Source organism: Teleopsis dalmanni, chromosome 1 (assembly GCF_002237135.1).
Source record: "Teleopsis dalmanni isolate 2A chromosome 1, ASM223713v2, whole genome shotgun sequence".
Taxonomy (NCBI): Eukaryota; Metazoa; Arthropoda; class Insecta; order Diptera; family Diopsidae; genus Teleopsis; species Teleopsis dalmanni.
The window spans coordinates 224,775,506-224,790,716 of NC_051846.1; the positions used below are offsets into that span (position 1 = coordinate 224,775,506).

Genomic DNA, 15,211 nt, shown 5'->3' on the forward strand with positions numbered 1-15,211 from the left:
GGTATTATAAATCAATACCAATTTAATATATTATTTAATGTTTGCTTGCTAGTTAGTATATAATAAAAATATAATTCATTATACTTTATTTAGAGCTATAAAAAGTCTGATTTTTTTTAAAAATAGAATGGAGTTTATTACTGTAATAATTATAAATAATATCTATAATAGAAATCTTTAAAAATATAGTAATTGCAACAAAATTTTAGTCGGTGTCCTCGGTTTTTAAAATATTCTTTAACTATTTATATTTTTATATTATAAGCTCCAAAATATCTCAGATTTATTTTAAGAGTCTTTTTTATTTAGTGGTACAATACAGCTTAAACGATAATGCAACAATAGCCAATATGCCTAGAAGTTTATCTAATATGGTGATTAATGTATTCATTAGAAACAAAGCGAATACTGAACATATATTACCTGCAACATGGAGTACTTGTTCCGGTTTACGAAAAAGCTAGAAAACTTCAGGTTGGAATATAGGCTGGAATATAGGTTTCTTTATATTAATTGCTCTGTCTTGTTCTAAGGACATCAAAACTATCTTAAAGCATTCTGTATATAATGTGGAAATGTTTGTTTTAGTTCGTCATCCAAAAATCACCAGTAAAGTTCCATTTGACATAAATAAATATCGTAAAATCTTGTAAAATTATTTTGAGTACACATCTGATCAATTGTAACAAGAGTACAAGTCCTTCGACATTAAGAACTTTTATCTAAATTTCATTAATTGAACTTTCATGAAACTTTTCCGCTATTCAGCAATATATATAATCTAAAAACATTTTGTTATGAAATGATTGGAAAAGTGAAATTATTTATACTTTGAGTACTATGGCCCAACTTTTACTAAAAACGTTTCCGCTATTTACCAGTACTCTAAACTGAACATGCCTTGCTCTGGGATGATGTCACTTACAATGAATACGATTCTGGAAGTTCTTCTATATATACGATAACAATCTACCTTAAAAAAATATTTGTTCGAAATAGAAGTGTTAATTCGGATTAGTAATTTTTTTACCTTTAACAAATATTGTCCAATAAAATGTTTCATTATCAAATCACTTATACATCATTTCTTAAGTTGTTTTTATTCATCATTGCACATCCTTTTTTATTGCCACATTATTTCTTTATGTATAGTTTGTGCAATTGATTTAAATTTTTTTTTTATTGTATAAAATTAAAAGAAATTTTATACAAATTATACAAGAAGTATTCTCATTGTCATAATACTGTGTAGCGAAAGTGCTGCGCTCTCGCCATCAGGATTAGTTGAAAGAACGTAGTAAATTGGAAAATATCCGTACTGACAGATCTTATAACTTCTATCTTGTATAGCATTTTCTTGTTGTAAACTTTTAATATGACCTATTACATCAGATAATTGATTCTCATTGAGATTTGCGAAAATAAACAATAAATCAAAATTCATAACTTCCTTGTAATACGGAATTAGACCGATGACAAACGCCATACTAGCAATTATGGAACCAATTTTTGTGGGTATTTGAGTCTCTATTGGATAGAAAATCGTACTGTTTCCAAGAGAAAGCGAAGTGTTTATTATTTCCGTAGTATTTACCGAATCTTCCAGACACATTAAGCAAAAAAGGTTTGTAATAAAATTTGCAACAATAAGTGTTATACATAAGTCAGCAACATACACATATATAATCGCTGGTACATCCCTGCCAGCGAAATCTCTTTCAGGCATGCTACCAGCAGAAATCTGATACAAAATTCCAAGTATTCCTATTGTAAACATAGAAACTGCTAGAATTGTGATGAAACCACTTTTAGCGATGACTGGTAACTGCAAAAATGAATATACCAAAACGCCAGACACCATTAGAATATCAATATAGTTCTTCTCCACAATTTTCAAAATTTTGCCAAGCATTTTGAAAGCTCTTTTGGTCAGAAGTTTGTAACGAATTTGTTTATTAGTAAAAAATTTTGAAACTATAGTTCAATAGTAAAACATTTTTATATGACATGAAAATGTTCAAATTTTTTTAAATTTATTTTTATTGACTTTATTTTCTAATGCTGTCGATTTTATTTTTTATAAAAAATATATATTCAATATATGTATGAACTTTTATAATTCAGTCCGAATAGAAATTCATCTGGAAAATTCTACGTAGTAGAGGTATGCACCAAATGTGTAATAGATTCATGTACTTGATACTATATAAAGGCGGATTTTAACGTAAATGAAGATGTGTATGCCACTATGAACAATCTATAGAGACAGTTCCATGTCAAATATGAAGTTATATACAAATATATACAACAGTAGCAAAGAGATTAAGATTCAAGAGAGTCATAAAGGTCCTATAAGCTATTAGAAGTTATTAACAAAAAAGAATAAAAAAATATAATTTTAAGCCAATTGTATAATTCACATTTAAGTTGTGTATTTACAGGGTAAAAATAGGTTAAAATAAAAATTATTACTGAAAGTATAATAACACTAGAGAATCATATGAGTTATTGTTTAAAATTAAGAAAGATCTTTTGTTCTTCATATCGTAAGATATATTCATCTGCCAATATATCTTAGTTTAGTCTTTGTTGTTGGAGACTTAAAATATCTTTATAAAGACATATATACCTTCTGCTCAAAAAGTACTACATAAATTCAACCGGATTTTGTAAATAAAACACACAAATTTAAATTTTATTCCAAATTTATTTTATCTCCTTCAAAATATGCTCCATCTGAAGCGATACACATATGCCAACGCTTAACCCAATCTTTCATACACTTTTCGTAGACCCGTTAAGGTATGGCTTTTAGTTCATTCAGCGAATTCTCTTTTACCGATTCAATCGACTCAAAACGCTTGCCACGAAGGAGCAATTTGAGTTTCGGGAACAGGAAAAAGTCGCACGGATCCAGATCTGGCGAATATGATGCCTGAGCGATGACAGTGGTGCAGTGTTTGGTCAAAAAATCGCGTACAACAAGAATTGTCCATAGTAAAAATCGCTAAATGTGCTTATGGTAATCTTACATTAACAGCTGCTGTAAATATGTCAAGAAAGGGTGTACCAACATAACATAACAAAAAATTTTTGAAAAAGGTCTATTACTTAAGGAGTAGTTAACAAACAACAAAATCCTTTTTGAGCAGAAGGTATATAAGTTAACAGCCGCGTCTCAAATTCGGCCCCAACACTTAATTTCGTCAACGGCATAACCATGCGATGTTATACGATCGCCGGATTACTGCCAAACGGAACATCAACTTGTTTGTCTGGAAAAGTTCCGTTTGGTCTGCGTAGCTCTCAACTTGGTGTGTTGAGGTGACTACACGTAACCAAAAAACTGAGTTTTATTATAAAAAAATAATTAATTTATATATATATAAATGTTATAAATGTCTGTAAATGTCAATTTATTTACAAATCACCATTTAGTTACGCATTAATAAACTAACCCTTAGTGCTCTTGATAATAATATTGAAAAACTAATCATTTTAGTTATTTTTTTAGCCAAAACGTTGATTAAACATTCCAGTACATTACTACACATACAATACTAAAGAATTATGTATAAATTACATTACTTTGATAAACATAGTAAAGTAATTGGTGAAACCAATTAGAACTATAATCACTCCTCCTATTTTGTTGATGATAACATTGTGTATGAATGAATTTTTGTTTTCCACTTCAACGCACCTTTAGCCAAAAACAAAAACAAGTAAATACTCAAATTTCAATTGATAGACCCAAACTCCTCGATACACTGACACTCTCCAATAAACCCACAAGCGAAGCACTTAAGCGTACGTGATCTCATGTCTGAATTATCTATAGCAATTTCGGCTACTCGTACTTGTCGAAAGCTCATTGGGAAATATTGTCATGGCTAGAAACTCTTAGTACATAATTTATGAATCGATTTCGCCATTAATTTCTGGTTCGATTCATTTTTGATCTCTAATACACAATATGCACTCATGTATATACGCCATAAAACACGAGCGAACAGAGGCGCACCGGGTTTGGGGATGAGTAAGATTTCTCCTTAATAAATTTTATGAGATTTCTTATTCAATCTGAATTGGTGTGTTGTTTACAATGTTGCTGTTACGTTGTTTCTATTAGTATTGACATTGAATGGATTCACCACCTGGTTTGGGAGGTATCAGTAAATCATATAAATATGCGTTAAGCGTCTGGCATGTTTTCCTTTGTGGTTGCCACAGGTGTTTTGCTCTACTCTATGTGTGGTGGCAAGTAGAAATTATCAGAAACAAAACATGTTAGATTTTCATAGAATGTTTTTATTGAAAAAGCAATTTTGTTAAAAATTCTGTTTTTATTTACGTTTGCGTATATGTCATGGAAAATTATTATTTATACACTTCACTGAACGCACAATATCAAAATGATGAGATATTTAATGTTACTTATACGCTGTGTATGCTGAATTTGAATTTATGACAACTGAATGGCTTAAGTCTTCTTCTTAGGTAAGGACTTAAGCAACAGCTTATTTTGATAAGTTTATGTGTTTAATATTTTAATGTTTGCAATAAAAATATATTTTATGGGAAGAAATCGTACGAATAATACATATTATAAGTTTTTGGTGTAAAAATCATAAAGAGTATTAAATAAATTGCTTTGTTATTATATTATTTATTGTTATTATATGTTCCAACATATACATACAATACATACAGTACATACAATTACAAACCGGTCACATATCTAAGAACTTTGTGTTTCTACAAAAAGTTCGCAATTGTCTTTATTCCGTGTGATGTATCTGAGCTCGTTAAACGATTTGGATATTTCGGTGAGTATTGTTCACCTCCATATTATCTTTGAACGTTGTCTTCTTCTTGATCCAGCAGGATTCCATTATAAGGCTGATAAAGCTTTCTCTTTCTAATATAATTTAGTATACCAATTTGTTTAGTTATCTCGAAAAACATGGCGTTAGTGATTGTACTTAGCTAAAAAATACATGAAATGCATCACTAATACCTTAATTCAGATTGTTAAGAAGTTTGAATACCTCTATGTTGTGTTCATGCTCAAGTACATCGTAATACTTCACGTCCGTTAAGGCACCCAATGTACTACCATCAGACATATTAATCTAAAAAAAGTCATTCAAAGGCATAATAAATTTAACTATAAACTCATGCATCTGCTTTTCATTGATGATTTGTTAATCAGTTCCGTTTAAAGTGAAAAATTTTCTTCATTTATATGTGCAAAGGTCTCATAATTAATATAAACTTATCGACAAGCTTTTCTATAATTCCGTAGCTTATGCTTAAACTAAAAAGAATAAAATCCTCATCCGGCTGGGCTCTAACCGTCGAGAATCATTTTAGCTATAGGGCCAAAGTCCTGCCCAATATCTGTCATTTTATTTCAATCAAGTTCAATTCGTTGCTGCTATCATATTAATCTGCGAACGTGGTCTTCACAGACCTAATCATAGAGTTTATGCATGATAACCTTTTACTGATATTTATTCCTCCTATATTTATTCACTTCCTTCATAATTTCAACTTTCTTCCGTCACTATTCTATTCAATATTCTTGCGGTTTGGGTTAAAAAAATTTAGATTTCTAAATATAAATTATCAGCTCCTTTTTCCTTTAATAATGAAAATGATAAATTTAGATTTTTTAGATAGATCCTTTTTCGTTTAGTTATTAAAATGAGGATCTCAGTATTCGGATTTTTCTAGCTCCATGACTGGGCATGAAGATTTCTTTCATTTTTAACAGGTAGTTTTAATGATTTTAATGCTCTCTAGTAACGGAAATAAAAATTATTTACACATATTTTCTTCGACATTATTAATCAATGACTTAATAACTTTAGTAAATGATTTTAGGAACTGATACTTTTTATTCTAATGTTTTGTATTAAATAAATAAATGAAAAAAGTATTTGAAAATTTGTCTATGTTTTTCTGGTATAGTATAACTGTATCAAGAATGATGTTTAGTACTTCATTATTTAGCTCGGGAACAATTTAAATTCAGACCTCACAGACAACCAACCTCACAGATGAAAATAATTGCATCAGGAAAAAGTCCTGAATGCAATCTACTTTAATAGACGATATTAAAGTAGATACAGTAAATACTACGAAACACCAAAAATCATCCCAAAAATCATCCCAAAAATATAAGCTATGGTTTAAGAAGATCTTCAGTTGACCAAAATATATTTCAATTTTTTTTTTACTTTTTCTGAATTAAAATCAATTTATCTCTGAGTTTTTTATCTAAAAATTGATGTAATTTTTATTTAATTTTTTTTTACAATATATCATTTGGTCTAAGAAATTTATACAGTTCGTTTCACATTAAATACGAAGTACAAATTTATATTTTTAAGATTAAAACACAAACGAGTATAATTATTTATGCGTACTTGAAAGTGAAAATTTTCAAACTATGACTTGTAAACAGTACATGGACTATCTGCTAATAGGCCTGGTAGAAATATGTCATTTTTTCGAAACAGTATTTTCTCCAGAAAACTGTGCCCACTACGTGCCTCTGGTATATTCAACCGCTTTTGTGATGGGAGTTCAATTGATTTGTAATCGTGTTCTTGGTATTTGGCTCAGTAGATGTTCTAATTCTAAGTTTGGAGCACTAATAGTTTTTCTAATAAAACTCTGGATCGGTTTTTTTGTGTCCGAATGCACTTTTGCTGTACTTTGTTCTTATTGTACTAACGAATTTATTTTTATTCCCACAACTGATGTACAAAAATATCCTACACTTTTTGGATCTTTGTTGATTTGTGTGGTATTCATGTGCGGAATATATGCCACTAAACCTATCAAAGAAAAAATTATCGAAAGTGTGAAATGTTTCATCAATTTCATAAAACATCAGAACACAGATCCTCACAATTTAAGTGCAATCCAGTCCATTTTTATTCGTTCAGTGAAATCTCTACATCGTATGTGTACGCGTTCGGATGATAATCGAAGTGATGACCCAAGTCATTCAGAGACAGATGATTCTGAAATAGGTATGTAGAAAATATGTATAGTTTTTATAATTTTAAAAAAAAAATTTTATGTATTTTATTTTAAGATGAATTGATGACTGAATAATCGAAAGTGTTGAAGTATTTTTTTTCGATACGAAGCTAAATCGAAATCATTAATAAATTTTAATTTTTTTTTATTTTAAAGAATTAGAAAGCAATATTTATTGATAGTAATATTCATTTATATAAAAATCTTCTTTTGTTTTATATATTTGTATATATTTAGTTATATACAAAATCATTTTACACTTTAAATAAAAAAATATGAATGCATATATTATGCTATTTAAAAAAAATTCGACGGTAGTCTAATATTTGATAATTCATAAGAACTTAGCTATTAAAATAGACCCTCGATTGTAAGAATTCGAAATAACTGACCCTTTAAATAACTCACGATCAAATAATTGATAATCGTACAGATTGTCTACTGTATTACATTTTATCTGTCAATTTATTTTTTGTATACAATTGATTTGAAGTTAAGGTGTCAGTGTTTTTTATTGGTAATGGAAAATTTGACTGTACTTTTATTATTTCTAAAAAATTTTTGATGGTATTAAAAGTGCATACCTAAAAAGGTAGCTCATCCTATTCCTTCAAAAACAGAAGGCATGCATCAGATCTCGCAAAAATGGAGGGCATTGTTCTACAAGATCATTGCAGAAGATCCGGTTAAGTGACGTTCAAAATTTGTAACCACATCAGATCGTTGCTAAAATAGAAAATATTGTTTTACAATATCTTCAATAAACTATTGATATAGATGATTGTAGAAGGCTTAAACATAAGATACACTGAGGAATATTATATATTAAGATTTTCTGAAATTGTCTATTTAAGTGTCCAAACCTCCAGTTATCTGCTAACTGGAGTTTAGTCTCTATCATGGGTCCATAGTACTTACATTGCTATCGACCCATGCCCACTGTGTATTGCCTAATGACATGATTTGTCACCAGAGAAGTGCCAAAACAAAAAGTTATATACTTAGCCCTATAGACTATAATCCATCCGGTGGCATACTTAACCCCCATCCGCAAACTGATAAAAATAATTAAATGGAAGTGCGAAAATAACAAAAATAAAAAAATAAAAATAAAAATTAAAATTCAGATAACTATAATTGTAACTAAAAGCTAAAAATACAGATCTCTCCGTATATCTCTGTTTTTTAGCGAAAGGCTATAATATAGATATGGGTAAGTGTTTATGGAGCCATGACAGTGACAAAACTACAATTTGCATATAACTGAAGGTTTAGGCACACAAATTGACAAATTCTGGCAAATGGGTATCGTGTTCGAAACCGTTTTTGTCAGCAACATCTGGAGTGTTTAAGAAAAGAATAAGAGTTCTGTAGTGATGGGTTCATTACTATAAATAAGATTAAGGTTTACTACCATGATACTGAACTACATTTAAAGTGTGGTAAGGTAATGCTGTCTTTAAGGATAAAAGTGGAAATTAATTAGGAACATTAAGTTTTTATTTTTTATTCCATATCTATAATCTCATAAAAAACTTGAATCTTAAGTGCTTTAATCTTTTTTTGTGTTTCAATTTTTTTAAAATTTTATATAAACTTTTCCAATATATTCACCTAGGAAAAGTTAACCGCTGCCAATTTACACTCCCGTTAGAATATTTTACGACTGAACAATTTTGTTGTTGTTGTTGTTGTTGTTGTTGTAAAAAAAATCTAATAAAATTGTTAAACTGACTCAAAGTAGCAGAAAATGGTTTGTAAATAATGTTTTAAATTTTTTATTCAAAGAAAAATGTTTCTCTTAAGGATTTCCCAGAGTTTTAAATTATCGTTTCTCACAATGCATTGAATTATTTACTGCAGGCGTTCAAATTCAGCGAAGCATTAAGGGTAAATGTAATTTATATTAGTCCTTTTCACGCAACGACGTGCAAAATTGAAAGAAGAAAAAAACATTTTTTATATAATAAGATATATATATATAAATATATTTTAAAATATATTAAAGTAATTTTTTTTTTATTTGAAATTGTTTTCTTAAATAATACTATTTTTTGTGTTATTATTTGATCCCTGAAAGTTTTATTTTTAAAATTTTAAACAAAATACTTCAAATGTCCTTTGTATTATTTGATTTATTTTTAATTTAAATTTTTGCATATACATCATTCTAGCACAATATTATTTTTTTTTTTTGAAATCATAATTTTTCATTGAAATGTCACTTTTACGTATCGAAAGAAATTTTGCCTTAAATAGAATCAAAATATTGTATTTCGCGTTAAAAAAAGCCTCATAAATGTTACTATCCAGACTGGACAAAAATATGGAAATATCCATTTTCAATTACAGTTTTCTATGGAAATTCATGTTTTGTTTTGAATTTTATTACTGTGATATATCACTAAGCCAAACAATATTCATTTTATTGAAAAAGTTCATTTTTTGCTCAAAATGAAATTTTAATTTAAAGCTAAAACCTCGGAATTATATGTACAATAAATTTTTTTGTAATATTTCATATTAAAAAATTAATTGTAAGCCATTTAGGATGTTTTTGTAGTTTGCACATTAAATTAAATTAACAATAAATACATCAAAAATTTTATTACGAACAATTTATATCAATTATTAAATTTTTTTGTAGTAATATTTATTATAGTCTTCCATTTTTTATTACATTTTATTACCAAATTTTTCCAGGACCCGAGTTCGAATCCTGGTACTTGCAATTTCCAAAAAAAAAAATAATTATTTACGAATAATTAAATACAAGAATTATTTCCAAGACCACTGATGATGGGTATTTGACTATACTCGAAACAGCCAAAAATTGATCAGCCAAAAATTCAATTAATTAAAAGTTCACTACTGTTCGAAAAAACCTCTTTATAAATTTTTCCTTGTCATGATATTTTAACTTTGTCATGACAGTTTCTTATTAGACAGGATCTACCCGACTGCATTTATGGTGACGGACACTGTGAATACGCAGAGCACAGCTTCCTTTACTGTAATAACATAGGTGGCTCACATTTCAAGAAGAGATAATATCCCAAATTTGACCAATAAATGCCGAAAATATAGTGGAAAAAATGAGAGCGAACCCAGAGAACTGGCGAACGATATAGTCGTGTGTTATTTAAGTCCTCAAAGCGAAGAAATTAAACCTAGAAAGAAGAATCAGAAACTAGGGTAATGAAGAATGCAGATGCTAAGAAAAAGTGATGAAAAAGTGAAGATTTGGGTACAGATCAAAAACCACAAGAGCGTAGTTTAAAATGCAATTTTAAAAAAATTCCTCCTCAAAGTAATGCGAAAATGGTTACGAGTGGGAATAACTTTCGTCGAAGAGTGAGTGTTTTAGTCTGTATACCACAGTATACTATTGTTGTTGTATACGACACAACAACAACAAAAGATAATAGGACATTATAAGAATATGTTGAACTTCGTTATGTCCCAAAGGATCTAAAAATCTCTAATTATCAAAAATTATTAGAGTGTAGTAACTCCCAAGGTAAATTCTACTCTACGGCATATAACGTTTTTCTGCAACAACAAAATAAAGTCCATTTACACAGGCTTTCCCAAATCTGAAATTGCTTTTACTTTACTCGTTGAATACTTTTAGTTAATTGGAATAGTATATAAAGAACCAGAAGTGGCACGGAATGGAAACAGATGAATACGATGGATGATAGATAATGATTGTGTTTTTTTTAGTTAAGATTTTACTTAGCATGATGACTTTATACGATAGTACATTGTCATGCAACGAAAGCTAACTGCTTGGTTAGCTGGCAGGTGGATATTTAGGTGAAACTCGTAGAAATTTGCTCCACAAGCGATGTAGTACTTTCAGATTATATTCTGCAACTGAACTAATGGTATGAAGTCTCAGTACAAATTATATTCTGCTTCTAAACTAATGGTATGAACTCTCAGTGCAAATTAAATTCTACTTCGGAACTAATGGGATAAACTCACTGTGAGCAGAGAATGTGTCATTGACAAAAAAGGCTAGCATTATTATAGTTTTACTCTTTTAAAACATATTTCCTTTTCTTTCAACTTTTCTGATGACTTCCCTGTCGCACTCTTATTTTCAGTCTTTTATTGAAAAGACTATGTTTCATCACGTTATAATGGCTTACATGCTTAGCGCACATTTTTAACAAATTTTTAACATAGTTGTAATAATAAACTCCCAGTCTTTATGATAGTCTATCAGAATGTATGATAAATAGTGTACATAAATGTACTCGTTTTGCTCGAATCTTTAGGGAAAATCTGCTGTGCTTCTCGATATCCCATAAGTCATTTGGATAGCACAAAGGAATTTTTTCAAAGAAAGTTTTTTTCTTCAATGTTCAAATTTCCTATCTTCAATTATTAAATATTGGGTATATTCATACTTTTCAGTCTCCTTTAAAATTTCCAACTGCTGCTTGCATATTTAGATATCATTTAGCATATGAAAAAGATACAATGTGCCATAACGAATGATGGATTATATGCATTTTCCAAAATATAAGTCAATTATTGTCTATACTCGTACTTTGGTTAAAGCAGTTTATTGTCACAAAATATTCTGTCTGATTGCAGCCACAAAAGGTGCAATTTTTTTGAAAACAATGACTACAAATGCGTTATAAATAATGCAAGCCTTAAATTGGTTTGGAAATGAAAATCCATTTGAGCGCATAATTTGCTCTTGTTCCACTCGATAAACTGCAATTTCAAATTGCAAATGCATTACATCTGGGCTTGAGGCGTGTGGTGGTACATTTCTAAAGCGTGCCACTTTACATTGAATGGGCTCAGTCGATGGACATATTCAACTCAACGCACATGGTCAACCGGTTTGCCTTCTCTTTTGCCAAGTTATTCAATGCACGCATGTTTTTCGTTTCGGTATACAATAAGCCTTACTTTATAAAGATTGAATAGTTCCAGCGGATTGTCTGCTCCACTTTTAGGCACAAAGCATAATTGCATCAAATGCCGAAACTGATGATGTTGGACAAGCCCAGATTTGATCACACAATTGAACGTTGTTTGATGTTAACAGAATAAAAACGCTTGAGGTTCATTTTGTATTTTGGATTTTGGAAAACCATTGCCATTAGAGATCAAACGAATTCCTTAAACAACAACCAAACCAGTTCACTGTTATTTTCCAAGCACCGTAAGCTTTTCCATTTTATGTATTACATTTTAAAGTTATAAAAAACCAACCAATAGACAAAATAAATGTTAATAATAGCAAAATGTTGCGTGGGGAAGTGCGTTGTTATATATTGCGCAATAATAATTTTAAATCGGTATTGAAAGTGTAAAAAAAGGCGATTGCACATGAAATTCCTTTAAATTGTCGATTCGATTGTCATGCCTTTAACATTGCCAACGCTTTTTCAAAAGAAGAAAAAGTATCTGAACATTTGTCACAATGTCTGTCATTTGATAGGAAATGGGTTTAGCAGTACCAAAACAACAACTGTTGCTTTCAATTACTCGTACACACTTTCCATGTTTCGAATACCATTTCATATTGCCTTTCAGATACTTGAACAATGAGTTTTTCCTGATATTTGATCTCATTAATATTTAATACACATTACATTAATTGGAATTTTCTGTTTTACCACAAATAAGTTCAAGTTGAGCACAAATATGTTACAGGAAGCGGAAAATAATTGTTTGATTGATATGTGCTTCCTTTTCCCTTAAAAGTATTCCATCTAGTCTTGATTCGAAAATTGAGTTGTTTATAGTTGAACAAAAATTTTAATGGATTTTGAAACGAATTTTTTTTATCTAAAGGATTTATTTTAATTGGCAATCGAACAGTAGAGCAAGAAAACAGGAAAGAAATTTAACAATTCATCCAATCAGTTATCTATACAATAAAACTGAAATCACTCATCAACATTATGAAAAAATAACACTAGTTTTTCAGATCAATATTACAAATCAATTCAAAATATCTAAAGTGGTTGTTTTCCTGTTTAAAATAGGGTATCTCTATCCAAAATGCGGTCAGCTAGAGATTTCTTAAACGTTTTCTATGATATCACAACGGTTCTAATTCTTTCACTAAGTTCACCTTCCACGAGAGAGCGTTTGTCTTTGTGATCTAATTTGTTATTATTCACAAACAAAACTTTTTATCAAATTAAATTTTAAATTTTTCATCTTGCCGTATAGTCTAATGACTCTTATTTTGTCTGGCTCTTTCGAAAATTTGAACATAAGCTTTAAAGGGAGCTATTGATTTTAAGGGACTTAACTTCGTCTCTGATGTTAAAGTGAACTATTTCAAAAAATTTAACATTGACACACACATCTTCAGACAAACAAATGTTTATCTGCAAATTGGTTGGCAGATAAACATTCAGTCAAACTCGTAGGCCAACAAATAGATGGGCAAGCTCGTAGACAGACAGATGGAAAGTCAAATAGACCAAAATCAAAGACAAACAGTCATAGCGTCGACAAGGAAGCAATTAGATATTGCTGAATTGATTCATCTAGTCAAGATGATGAAAAATCCACGTGGTATACATGCCTTCTTACTCGTAATTTTTTGCAAAGAGGCACTTTTTTCCAACAGAACAGAATCGAGATTACTAACGGGGTACCTTATGGGTCACCTCAGTTTTATATTAACAATATAAAAACATATAAAGTGACAGAAAGCCATCTCTATCTAGAGAGGTATTAGATTTCTTACATTAATACAGATTTAGAGGTACTTTTTCTCAACAGAACAGAACAGAGATTGCTAAGAGGTGCCTGATACGCCACCGCAGTCTGTGTTAATATATTAACAAGATAAGAACGTCTAAAATGACAAAAATTCACCTCTATCTAGAGAGGTATGAGATTTCTTACAGTAACACAAATTAAGAGATACTTTTTCTCAACAGAACAGAGCAGAGATTATTATCTAGTGAGTTATAAGAGTTTTTACATTAAAAAAGATACACCAGTCTTCACTAAACATTCCTTCTACTTGCTTATTTCTGCCAGAGTCGCGATGTTCTACGACATTCAAGATCCTTTGAATTTAGTATATAATTATTTAATATAGAGTAAAGCAGCGCTTTTTTTAAATTCTATATTGTATATTATAACTACTGTACACAAGATATGGTTAGCCTGTAATTCTAAAAATACCGATGACTCCAACATTTTTTTTAACATTTATTTACCACAATTTGAATTCTATAGAAGAGAAATTGTTATAAATAAATTTAATTTTAAAATATTGATTCTATTATTGGTCAATCGAGTATATAGTAAGCATAGGTTGAAGAGTAGAATTGGGTTTTAAAATGAAGTGGAAAAACTCTTCCAATTAGTTGCAATAAATATTACAGATAAACTTAATGAATACGCTTTAGATATCTTTTACAACTATTCCTTTATAAAGAAATATAATTTGTCTTTACGTGTAAACCCTTTCATACTGACTATAAAAATATATATAAAAACTCACCACTTTTTGCTTACATGCAAAGCATGAAAACTTATCAGAATTGAGTTGATCCCGCTGTATAAAATTAATTTGATGACATTCCTTGCCTTTAGAACTTAGCCGGCACTAGAGTCTTATTTCGAGAAGAAAAAAATCTTGTTTATGCTGTAAAAGGAAAAATTGAGTTTAGTCTAGATAATTGTTTTTTTTATTTATTACAACGCGTTTTTTTTTTTTTATTTCAACGGTGTAGTGACTTTGAGCTTTGCACATTTATATGTAGATTTACGATTAAAGTGATATCAACGCCATTAGTAATGATTTAATATTTCTTTGTTGATTTTATAACTTTTTCTAATAGTAGATCTGTCATTTGAATAGTACACCATCACAAAATTAATTTTCAATAAAAGTTTATATTATATAAATTAAAAATAATAATTATTTTAATGAACGCAATTGTATTTTTGCAGTTGTATGTTATGATTAAATCATACGTTAACTACAGGTATATTAAAAACTACATATCATACATTATATTAATAGACTATTTAAATCGTTTAAGTATATAAAAATTGCTAATAACTTTCACACAATAAATAGTTTATTTGTTGTTAATGTTATATTAAAATTATTTTAAACATTATGTGTTGCTTTCAAATTTCAATAAAA

At 29.4% G+C, this 15,211-nt stretch overlaps 1 protein-coding gene and 1 long non-coding RNA gene across 2 annotated transcripts; one reads left to right on the forward strand and one right to left on the reverse strand.

The window, feature by feature from the left end:
- Nucleotides 1-282: 282 nt before the first annotated feature.
- LOC119672421 lies at nucleotides 283-1,979 on the reverse strand. The gene is made up of 4 exons (XR_005251895.1): nucleotides 1,031-1,979; nucleotides 831-969; nucleotides 424-781; nucleotides 283-366 (listed from the first exon to the last, which is right to left on the reverse strand). It is a non-coding gene; the product is annotated as an uncharacterized LOC119672421 (long non-coding RNA).
- A 4,360-nt stretch (nucleotides 1,980-6,339) lies between these two features.
- On the forward strand, nucleotides 6,340-7,216 carry LOC119667855. The gene is made up of 2 exons (XM_038077193.1): nucleotides 6,340-7,046; nucleotides 7,112-7,216. Exons 1-2 carry the CDS (start codon nucleotides 6,458-6,460, stop codon nucleotides 7,129-7,131), a joined length of 609 nt encoding a protein of 202 aa, XP_037933121.1. The 5' UTR covers nucleotides 6,340-6,457; the 3' UTR covers nucleotides 7,132-7,216.
- Nucleotides 7,217-15,211: the final 7,995 nt, after the last annotated feature.